The sequence below is a fragment of the Protomyctophum bolini genome, assembly GCF_963924005.1.
Source record: "Protomyctophum bolini genome assembly, chromosome: 12".
Taxonomy (NCBI): Eukaryota; Metazoa; Chordata; class Actinopteri; order Myctophiformes; family Myctophidae; genus Protomyctophum; species Protomyctophum bolini.
In genome coordinates, this window is record NC_137873.1 from 11,037,783 (window position 1) to 11,050,027 (window position 12,245).

At 43.8% G+C, this 12,245-nt stretch overlaps 1 protein-coding gene across 1 annotated transcript in view; it reads left to right on the forward strand.

The window, feature by feature from the left end:
- The window catches only part of LOC308325881 (guanine nucleotide exchange factor VAV3-like), a 58,639-nt gene that overhangs the window by 18,082 nt on the left and 28,312 nt on the right, over nt 1–12,245 (forward strand). Inside the window, exons 11-15 of the mRNA XM_080778615.1 lie at nt 458–526; nt 1,073–1,159; nt 2,359–2,447; nt 2,715–2,847; nt 11,253–11,362. Coding sequence (XP_080634741.1) covers nt 458–526; nt 1,073–1,159; nt 2,359–2,447; nt 2,715–2,847; nt 11,253–11,362 — 488 coding nt within the window. The remainder of the gene's footprint in view (nt 1–457; nt 527–1,072; nt 1,160–2,358; nt 2,448–2,714; nt 2,848–11,252; nt 11,363–12,245) is intronic.

A 12,245-nucleotide genomic window follows, 5' to 3' on the forward strand; every position in this document is an offset into this window, starting at 1 on the left:
TCTGTTGGATGGATAGAATGATCAAACCTTGTGTCTCCTGCATGGATAACCAAATACCCCCCCTGGCCAAAAGGTTGACATTTCTTAACCAGATGAATCCTATACCATCCTAATCCTGGCCATGTCATAATAGGCGAACAACGACATAGCCGATCTACAAGCTCTACGAGCTCGATCTACAAGCTCACAATGTGTTGCTTTGCACCTTGTGAACTTGTAGAGCGGCTATTTCCGGAAAAGACGGAATGGTGGAGAGGGGAAAAAGGGGCAACTAAGTATCCACCCATGGGGGACCCGGGGCAACTAAGTATCCACCCATGGGATCCACCCATGGGGGACCCGGGGCAACTAAGCATCCACCCATGGGGGACCCGGGGCAATTGACGGTTATTGATTTTTTTTATTTGCTTAGTTTGACCCAAATGACCCACTCTCATCATTTCTTCTCCTCTAACAGGAGCTCGTCAAACACACTCTCGACGACGCAGATAAGAGCAACTTGAAGACGGCGCTGGATGCCATGAAGGTACGGTATAAGTGCTATGTTTATAGTAAATGGACGGCAATCGTTGCTATTTTGGCGTGTTCACAAGGAATCACAAGGAAGGAGAGGTCTGCCTCTCTGGTTCTGAGCTGCGTGTGCTGTGATTGGATAACCATGCATTTCTCACTTCTACTCTCAGTGGGTGTGAAGTGAGGAGAGAAAAACAAACATGCACTAGCACATGCATACTTTGCACCTGTCACAGTGGCCTGTGGCCCCTTCCTGCCTCAAAACATTTAAACGTTTTGTATAGTGTCCAAAAAATGCCATAGCCAATGTTGGGAAATCAAAGTTCAAATCAAAAGTTGGCTAAATACTGTTCTGTCTCAGCTGTGCATGTGCAGCAGTTATATCTGGTTGGACCATATAATGTAACCTAATTCTGATCAGTGTTTGGGTCTATTGTATTGCGCCTAATAATTCAAGTGTGTGTGTGTGTGTGTGTGTGTGTGTGTGTGTGTGTGTGTGTGTGTGTGTGTGTGTGTGTGTGTGTGTGTGTGTGCGTGTGCGTGCGTGCACGTGAACCAGGACCTTGCTCAATATGTTAACGAAGTCAAAAGAGACAACGAGACACTAAGGGAGATTGACCAATACCAGCGCTCAATTGAAAACCTGGTAAAACCCATGCTTGAATGACTTTCGTATAACTGTTTGCTCTCTTGTTTATGTTATATTGAGGCGATGTAAAACATTTCTTATTTTCTTGTTTTTCTGTTGTGTGGGCCAGTTAGTTTCTTTGTTCTTCTGTGCATGTGGATGTGGGTCAGCAGACTCTCAGTCTTAATGAAGACGAATTGAACTTGATCTGACTTTGTTTACCGAGACACTGCGCAGAACATTACGAGCAGCTGTTGGCTGTTCCACAGTTGTGGAAAAGTGGACTAAGTATATTTACTTAAGTGCTGTACAATGTTGAGGTATTTGTACTTCCAATAATTTGTACTTTCCAATTTCCAATACTCTTTACTCCACTACATCTCGGAGGCAAATATTGTACTTTTTAACTCCACTACAATTATATGAAAACTTTAGTTAGGCCTACTAGTTAATTTTGATTATTATTACAAAACATACATTAACACTTCAGCCCTATATACATTTCCGACATAGACAATAGACAATCTACAAGTTCACAATGCGTCACATTGTGCTATTTTCAAAAGTTTTGTATTCATTGGAAAACATCTGAAATGGTACATTCTGCACAATAAGTACTTTTACTTTTGGTACTTTAAGTAGGCAAAATGTTCATGCCAATACTTATTTTACTCAAGTACATTTTGAATTCCGGACTTTCACTTGTAACAGAGTATTTCTACATGGCAGTATTGATACTTTTCCCACCACTGCCAGTAGAACAGCCATCCTGAGGATCAGGCGCTGTCCGTGGTGCTGAACTCTGTCCTCATAGTGCCGGCTCGTCCTGTGGAAATGCTCAACATACTTTAATGGCGGTCAAAGATTGTGACTCCACAGTACATTTAAGCAGTAGAAAGTTGCTGAGAAAAGTCACAGCGTTCTGAGATATACTAGTTTTGCTTAATCTTGGTATAGTCACACTACTTAATTGGTTCTACTAGTCCTTACCCGTTCTGAATATATGAAAATGATGTTGGCCAGATGGGGCAGTAGAGAGTACTCGTCTGGCGGAGTCAGGTTAATATAAGGAGGTGTTGGCTACAGACAGAAGGACGGACAGACAGACAGAATGACTGACAGACATTTTTCGGTGCATTTGTAGATAGATAGATAGCAGCCTACTGTATGTTGCATTTTTTAATACTAACCACAAACTCCCCGTTCTCTGCTTTCAGAAAGAGCCCCTGATTACGTACGGTCGGCCTAAAGGGGATGGAGAGGTACGAGTGGTCTCCATCAACCTTGACAAGAAGAAACAGGATAGGTGAGATGCATTCCTCTTTTAATAGTGATGAGTGGCTCGCTGCTTGTGAGCTGGACCGGGCCATCTGATACAGTACTGCTTGGGTACCCAACAGATGACACACCAGTTTATGCAATATGTAACCCCTTCATCCAACATTAGATATCAGTCATCTGCCACAATCATATAGTACAACAAAGCGTAATTTATGTCATTCTGTCACTTGAAATAACTATTTTCGGAGTGGACCAGGGAGAATGTTTTTCGCTAACTAATAGTGTATTGCAGGCACATTTTCTTGTTTGACGTGGCTGTCATTGTATGCAAGAGAAGGGGAGACATCTACGAGTTGAAAGACATCCTTCACTTCAACGTCTATAAGATCACCAACAACCCCACCTCTGACAAAGAGGGCAGAAAGGTCAGTGGTCAACACGTTCATTCTAAGATTGACCCCACCAACGTGGGGTCGAGGACACCCCTGAGGTCCTTGAGGTGGTGCCATGGGGTCCCCCAGCCAAAAGTATTAATAGTTTAGGAATCAACTGGGCCCTTATGGGGTTCCATTTGATCCGAGGCCTGATGCATATCGAACTGGAGGATAGAAATAATTTAATTATATGGCCCTTAAGAATAACATTTGCCTCACCAGTATGAGAAAACATTCTTAAGCCAAACATGTGTTAGTGTAGAAAGTGATGGGTGTTATAATACACTGCAAATCATGTAGCGCTAATGGAACGCTGAGGGTAGTTAGATGAATACTGTAGGATTCTGCCGTATGGTGTGCAGTGATAAAAGACATGACTGGAGGGAGCCACTCCAAGCTTTGAGTCTACTGTGCCGACACATGTCCTTGAGCAATCATTGAATTCAAAGCTCCTACAGTAGCAGCACTGCTCTGTGAAGTCTATCAAGTTTACCTCTATGTATACACAGTCTCACCGACACACATTTGACCCATTAACACCTGAGGCCAATTCAAAAGATGTCTTCTAAATCCTAAATGTTTTCGGAAAAACATATGCTGCTCAGACCTTTTCATCTCCCCAAAAAGGCATGTATTTGACCCCCATCTCAAAATATTCTGTTCCAGGGAGCCCCAGAGGAGAAGATAATGTGTTAAAAATTCCAAATGTTTCAACATTTTCCCAAAAATGTCGATAACAAAAACTCAAAACAAATGTACAAGCTTGCAGCGCAGCACAAAGCAATGGGCTGTTTGCTTGTATATCTACTATTTTTGAATGGCCAAGGCAAACATCTAAAATGACATGCCTTCCCCTACTTCTCCCGTGAACTCAGTCACTCAGTCAGGCGAGGAAAACTCCCCCCCCCCCAAAAAAAAACTCTGAATAAACTGTATTGTCAGATCAGGTTTGCAGGTAAGTTATTTTTGTGCGAGCTCCATGGTTTTGGTTGTTTTCAGAAAGAGACAAGAAAAGGAGAGGGTGAGTGGGTGACAGGGAGAGCAAGGAGGAAAATAATTATCAAACAAAAGATATCTACATATTTACACATGGCATATCCAGCTGGTACAGCATGTACATGAGGTTAGACATAAGGTGAATGAACATAGCAGGAGGTATGTGCAAGGTATTTGGCATTAAGCCATTCAAACCACAAAAGCATCTGTGTAACCACTTCAACCATTGTATTATACTTTGGCTATTCAAAATCATGAACATTTGTGCAAATCTTTGAATATAAATTAGATTTTGAATAGATTTATTTTGAAGTGAACATTTTTAACTCAAATCTTTTCTTCTGAGGGTCCCTGGAACAAAATATATTGAGATATTGGTGGTATAGGTACATATATAATTGTGGGGGTCCGTGACATGAAAATATAGCAACATACGTTTTTCAGAAAACTGGTAGGACTTAGACGACCTCTTTAGAATTGCCTTAAGGTGCAGAAAAAGAGTATCAGCACATGGTATGAGATTAAAGGTGCCCGTAAACTAAAAAGAGAACCCTTGAAGGCCCTAGCTAGCCTACAGCACATGTACGTAGACCACAGAGCAGACATGTCCCTTCCTCTATCCCTGGGAAGAGCCAGCCAGAACTAGTCACTGTCTAGTGTTGACCTGTGGGGTGGCTGAAGACAATTACAATCACTCCCTATGGGTATTGAGACCATATGAAATAAGACTAGTATATGGCCGGACCGTGTTTGAAATGCTGGAAGGCTTATATTTTACTGGGATGGGACAGAGGCTGTGCGAGCTCATCCAAACTGAACAATTCTGTGGGCACGAAACTCGCTACAAGGAGCTACAGATGTGCCATTCCAACTCTTCCAGCTTTCCTGATCTTTTCCTGACGGTTTTATGAAAATGCTTGCATGTTTTCCCTGCAGGTTTTATTCACTACAAAATAAAACAATACAAATAATACAAAAAAGACAGAACCTGGCAGGATTCTGATTACAATTGTATTTTTAATGACTTAATTCAAATGAATTATGTTTTTCTTTGAATTTAAATTTGTTGTGTTTTTCTGATTCAAGGTTTATTTAACTTTAAAAAGCGACCAACCATGCACATTGATAAACATGAGAGAACATAGATGCACCGTGTGAATGTGCCAGATGTAGCCTGGCTTTTCATCTGAAGTCCCTGGGCAGGTTGATGGATGAAGAAACATAAAAGAGCATACATAACACATTATGCACAGACAAAATGAGTAAAACTATGCTAACATCAAAATGCATTATAGGCAGCATAAAAGCAATCCAGCATTCAAACATAGGAATGTCACTCTGCAGGATACCCCATGAAGTGTGGGATGCATCTACATAATATGATGTATCATATAATATATGACAGGACAACATTATTTCTCAGTGAAGTCAATAAATTCCTCCCATGTTCCACTCTTCTTGACAGACCTTGCAAAGCTTCACTATACTGTATGTGCTACTATATTTCCCCTCTACCCCGGATTTGTGCTAGTGCTGAAATGTACATACCCTGAAGAATCGTTGGTAACCCAATAGTTTTTGTATCGTGACTACGAGCTCTGCGACCTCTCCTTTCTATTGTAAAGTTTGTCTGCCATGGTCAGCACCTCCCTACTTTTGGTGTGCGCTCCTACCTTTTTGTTTGCTTTCAGCTTTGAGTGCTGAAATGTTTACCATTGGGATTGGGCTAATAAAGCCTGCCTGTTTGCTTAGGCTATAAATTGAATCTTGACCATCATGTCTGTGTCTAGGTGAGACATGACCTTTGACACACGGTCTAAACGTCTCAATAGAAGAGCAGGGAGATCGCCCCTATGGAGAACGCTGCTGTGTATAGGACATGAGGAGGGTTCTAGAGGTTCTAGTATGTGGCTTCATCCATACTGTCTGCTGCAGAGTCCTCTCCATTTTCAAAATATGACATGACATAGTCCGTCTCCTCCTCCAGCTCCCCGTCTTCTAGATCCTCCTCCTCTGCCTGCTCCCCATTATCCTCATCTGCAGAGGTTTCCATCTCTTCTTTCTTCTCCCGAGACTCCAGTTGGGAAAGAACTTCCTCCTCGTTTGCCACGATGGATTTCTTAGGCGCTTTGACTGGAGGTGGACCTACCAGAGCTTTTCCCAGAGTGACTTGAGGTGGACCTACCAGAGCTTTTCCCAGAGAGGTTCTCACTTTGATGCGGAGCTCCTTGGGCAACCGGCTCCAGTCTGGCCTCCATTCCACGGTGCTGCCTCTGTGCTCGTCGCGCCGGTGTCTGTCAGAATACTTCTCCACGTCTGTCCTTGGTGTGGCTACTTTGACGTAGAAGGGGAGGTTCTTGCAGGCAGCTCTCAGCTCCTGCTTCAGGTCCAACATGTACCCCACATCCAGCCCTGTGTGCAACGGGACCGGCTGGGCTGTCAGGGGAGGGTACCGGGGCGAAGGCTCCATGGCGCTTGGAGGTACTTCTCCTCTACCGATGCCCAAGGCCTCCTGCAGGTTGATTAATGTGTTGGCTCTGCCACCTCGTCCAGCCATGCTGCCCATCCCAAATTAAACCAAACGCCTTGACTCGGCTATGAATGGTAATCGATAATCTATAATAGAACTATGATCACATCACTGTGACTAGTCTACCGGTGGCCCTTTATGGACTGGACTTGCCCAACAGATATGGATGGGACATGCTGTCAGTGCAAATCAGTGTTGCTAGGCAACAGTTATGTCCATATGTGGACATGGCTGACATCACAGTTTGCAAATCGGTGCTGTATAGGCAAACCAGAGCTTGATCAGAGAGAGAGAGACAGGGAAATAAATAAAGCTCAATTTGAAATGAATTGAATATGCTGTATTCTTTTTTATTATTGCGACTGCAGGTCAGAATTACTAGGAAATTGTGCATTTCCCATTTGGTTGGTTGTTTGGTTGGTTGGTTGGTCGGTCACCCTAGTGACATCACGTGACATCATCAGGGATGGAGATCCCGATGTCATCAATATTAAGCCCAAAAAGCTGCGTTTAGACCTGAATATATACTGTATATTCACCTGGGTTCGTCCCGTTTGTACCATGGCAGGTCGCGCCGCTCTAACCATCCAAGTCTGAACGCACATCATATAACATTATATAAAACTGTACTATAGAGTGGCACAGCGCTTGACCGGCTTACTGAGTGCAGTGTTGCACTCATTGAGTCAGCTGATAACTCATCTAAGCTGATATCTTCATTGGTGAGCAATTTGCTTTTCATATCAGCAGACTCATACCCTGGTGTATGTTGGACGTCAGCCAAGCCAGGATTGTTTGTGACGCTGCGCTGTTGATCTACGTCTTCAGCAACTGCGTGGGATTAAGATACACATCCCCTGAAAGTAGAGGGTGACAACTTTAAGTATCTAATTTAGAAAGTTTCCACAACATTTTTGTATAATTTATTATGTCTTTATATTGAGCTTGCCTGGGTGTGTTAAACTATACTGAATTCGCAAGCACCACAACATATATCAGTGTAGTAATCTTCTAATGAATCAGATTGGTTTAGATTACATTGATTACATTATAGTAGGAACTGTAGGAACGATTTTGAAAACTGATACGAAAAGGTTGGTTATTATTAGGATAGGCTACATCCCATAGCCTGAAAGGACGATTGCGTTGCGATTGCCTAGAGTGGTTTGTTGTTAGGCCAGTTAACCGACCAATTAACTTACTGTCACTCAGACCATGTCTTTTGCAAAATACTGTATGGCTGACCTTGCGATTCAGCCAAAAGAAACAAAAATAATAACATGCAGGCTTTATCACACATTTTTAAATAATATATATTTTTTCCTATACTGAAACAAATGAGGCCGTCTCATTTGTCTGATTGATACTGTTTCATGTATGTGTCTGTGGCAGGGTCATCAGGGTCATGCTCTCTTTTGTTCTGTGGCAGGGTCACGCACTCCTTTGTTCTGTGGCAGGGTCATCAGGGTCATGCTCTCTTTTGTTCTGTGGCAGGGTCACGCTCTCCTTTGTTCTGTGGCAGGGTCACGCTCTCCTTTGTTCTGTGGCAGGGTCACACTCTCCTTTGTTCTGTGGCAAGGTCACGCTCTCCTTTGTTCTGTGGCAGGGTCACACTCTCCTTTGTTCTGTGGCAGGGTCACGCTCTCCTTTGTTCTGTGGCAGGGTCACGCTCTCCTTTGTTCTGTGGCAGGGTCACACTCTCCTTTGTTCTGTGGCAGGGTCACGCTCTCCTTTGTTCTGTGGCAGGGTCATGCTCTCCTTTATTCTTGCGGGGAAACCGGCAAAGTTGATTATAAAACCCCCAGCTATAGGCTGTGCTTTTCCTTCGCTAGGTGGATTTTTAAACAACAAAGCTTGTCTTTGCCCTACGGGTGCATTTTGCCAGACAGCGTGGTGGTGCTGCAGTAGACTTGTTGATGCCTTGTTGATGTATCGTCACAGATGGTGCCTTCTCACTCCAATGCTGATTGCTAATGTAAGACTGACAGCTTGCCAGGGAGGGACCGCTCGCTCGCTCTCTGGTGCTTTCTTCTCTTTTGTGAGCATATTGTGCATTGTGTTTGCTGCATGTATGGTGACATGTTTATGTTGGAGCACGTGTCTTTCTGTCTGTGTGCCCCTGTCATCGCGTGTGATGTGATTTGCTCTATGTGTGTATGTGTGTGTGCGCGTGCGTGCGTGGTGGAAAAATTACTCATATTTGTACTGTATCAATACTGCAAAGGTCTTGTACAGTATGTCAAAATCTACAAAGTAACTATAGTAACTAACGTTTTCTCATAAATGTAGTGGAGTAAAAAGTACAGTATATGCCTCTAAGATGTATAGTGGAGTAGAAGTTAATGTATTCATTGTGTGTGTGTGTGTGTGTGTGTGTGTGTGTGTGTGTGTGTGTGTGTGTGCGCGTGTGTGTGCGTGTGTGCGTGCGTGTGTGCGTGCATGTCATGCCTATAGACCAGGTCACTGACATCATGTCTGATACAACAATCATGTCTTGACGTTTTAATGGAACAAAAACAGTGTTCTAATGCGATGGCCATGTTTGGCTCTGACATCATTCTCCGTTATCTCAGCCTAGCCAATTACTGTAACTCAATAGATCATATCTGCATATGCACGAGAGACAGATTACACAGTATGTGCACGCACGCACGCACGCACTGCACGCACTGCACTGATGAAAACACACTTGCAAGGGAGCCCGCATTTATACACGGACCTGCAAGTGGATGCAGATAGTTGATCACTAATGCACGACCACTGAAAACACACCATCGTGCGCACACACACACACACACACGCTGCAGAAGTAGGATGGTGATTCTACAGTACTTATGTCCAACACATGCACGCAAGCACGTGCACACAAACATATACACGCGCGTGCAGCCGTGCACACGCACGCACACACGCACGCACGCACGCACGCACGCACGCACGCACGCACACACACACACACACACACACACACACACACACACACACACACACACACACACACACACACACACACACACACACACACACACAGACAGAGATGCTAAGGGGGATGCTAATGTCAGGTGATGAATGCACTGGGTCCTTCAAGGCTGCTTATGGCCATATATCATGCTGTACTAAATGAAACTTCAGACTGTGTGTGCACCGAGAGCACCGCCCTCAGTCATCAATGATTTAATGGCGAGCAGGGCTCTCAAACACTCAGGACCATGTGAGTGCAAGCCAATCATTACCCAGCAGGGGCAAATGTCTACCAACTCCTGTGTTGGTATAGATATCGTCACTGTCCGCCTGGAAATCTAAACCAAAACCGGACATTGAAAAACTAAAATAAATAAATCAGGAAATGGAACACAGGAACCTGTGTTCCATTGTAGTTATTATTTAGCTCTTTTTCATATTTTTTTGTGGCTCCAACGTGTGGCTTTGTGTGTGCGTCCCCCGTGTGTATATAGGCCCCCCTCCTTTGTGTGTGGGTCCCCTGTGTGTATAGGCCCCCCTCCTTTGTGTGTGGGTCCCCCGTGTGTATAGGCCCCCCTCATTGTGTGTGGGTCCCCCGTGTGTATAGGCCCCCCTCATTTTCAAACGAAGCCAGCGACATGAAGATGCAAAGATACATCCAACGTTTGTAGCTGCTGCAAAAGCTACAAGGCTACAAAAAAGTGGAGCTCGTTTCAACTTCAGATACAAAGATACAATGCTACAGACGTGCTGTGTATTGTATCTTTTGTAGCTTGCCTGCAGTGTGAATGCAGCATTCATCTTTCTGCTGTCACTCCTTTTTCTCCCTTCCTCAATGAACTCGCTTGGCCTGATCAACCATGGCTGCACAACAACTATGCTTTCATCTTCTTTGTTAGGTGGCTGTTGTTGTCTGAAGCAGTCATGGCCTCCAGTTCCTGATCTGCGTTGTTCAGAGTTCAGTCGGCTCTTGTACTCTGATTCTCATGGCATCCACATTTGTTGATACCGAGTCACTATGGTTTCCGACATTGCTAATCAGAGTACGTAGTGGCTGATCTGATCGAGTCATGGACCTCCATATTTGGGCAAGATTTACCCAGAACTTGGGCATGGCTGACTCATAGTGACATAAGTGATGATGCAATTGTCCATTGTCAGAGTACTCGTTATAAACCTGTCTTAGCGTTGTATTCATCTGCCTGCATGTCCCTTTTATGCCCATATGTGGATATTTCTATCTGTCTGTCCATATATGGAGGTCCTTGATATGAATATTCAGATGTCAGTATCAGTATGCCCATATATGGGCATTCCCAGTTGTGTCTGTTGGAGTGCCCAATCAAGATGACGGTGCTGTGGAAGAAAGAAACCACAGTCTCCATAGTGGTGGGCAGGGAGTTTACCCCTAGCCACAAACTTCCTAGAGATGTTACCAACGAGCAGACATTGAACATACATATTTTCATTACTATATTCCATATAAACATACATTTGCATGTGCTCCGGATAATTTCAGAAGTCCAGTTTCTTGACAGCTCTTCTCCTCACCATTTAATGTATGCAAAAAACAAAACATTAAACATTAAACTCCATCAAGAGTAGGGGTGCAATTGTATATCCCATATGTCTACACCTGAAAACCTGTGATGTGACAATAAAGTTGATTCTGACTCTGAATACTCTTTTTCAAGTGGTTGTGCCCCTATTGGACTCATTGGTTGCTGTTTCTTGGTTGTCCATAACACAATAACAATGTTTTTCAGTTGCTTTGTATTGATATTCAGTGTATTAAATTATGTTATTATTCTTTTAATTATTTGAAACGTGGTGCAGTATACTGACTGGGCATTATGTTTTTAAATACTTTAGCAAATTCAACATAAACAACCATTGCGTTCTTCCACAGTGGTGCTACGGGTTCAACCTGACACATCGCCAGGGGCAGTCCGGGTTCGAGCTCTTTTTCAAGACGCAGGAGCTGAAGAAGAAATGGCTGGACCAGTTTGAGATGGCCATGTGAGTCCACATACAGCACAGAGCATCCATCCGCTGACCTTCACTCAGTGTTGTTTGTGTATTTTTGTGTTTTTCTCACGTGACTCCTCGTGGTAGGATTCCTATTTGTGTTGAGTGTGGAAGCTTTCGTGTGTATGTGGTTGTGCTGTGAGAGATATTTACTTTGATGTGCAGTGTTTGATGAGCTCTCCACTGTAGCACTCACACTGTGAATTGGCGTACGCACGTATACGCACGTATGTATGCACACACGCACGCACGCACGCATGCACAAGATCACAAGGCGTTGCACTGTGACCGTGTGACGCATTAAGAGCGTTGCACATTGAGAGCTTGCACATAATACAAATCATGTATAACTCCACCATAAAACAATCATTTATCTTTTATATCTCAAATTTGAATGCACTTTTGGGGACATTTGGCCCTCACAAGTATAGTCATAGAAGCAGAAATGTGCACACATAGACATTGAAGGGGCTTCAGCCCCTGCCCTTTTACCTGTCTGTAAAAGGTTCCTTCTGCAGACCATGAATTCAGCTTTTTTCTATGGGAAATTAATGAATTGCCCTTTGAATTCCTTTTCTGATCTCTCATGAACATTGCCTTCTGTGTAGAAATCCATGCAGCATGCCACAACTCCAGTAAATTATACTGTGTTGAGCTCACAGCGTGTTGCGTGACATATCCTCTGCATGTCCCGCATGCATCATAAGTAGTTGTGCGCACTGCATGCGCGCATACACACAGATGCACACACACCACACACACACACACACACACACACACACACACACACACACACACACAGTCACACACACACACACACACACACACACACACCACACAAACGGAAAACAAAAGTCATTCATTCGCGAATAGA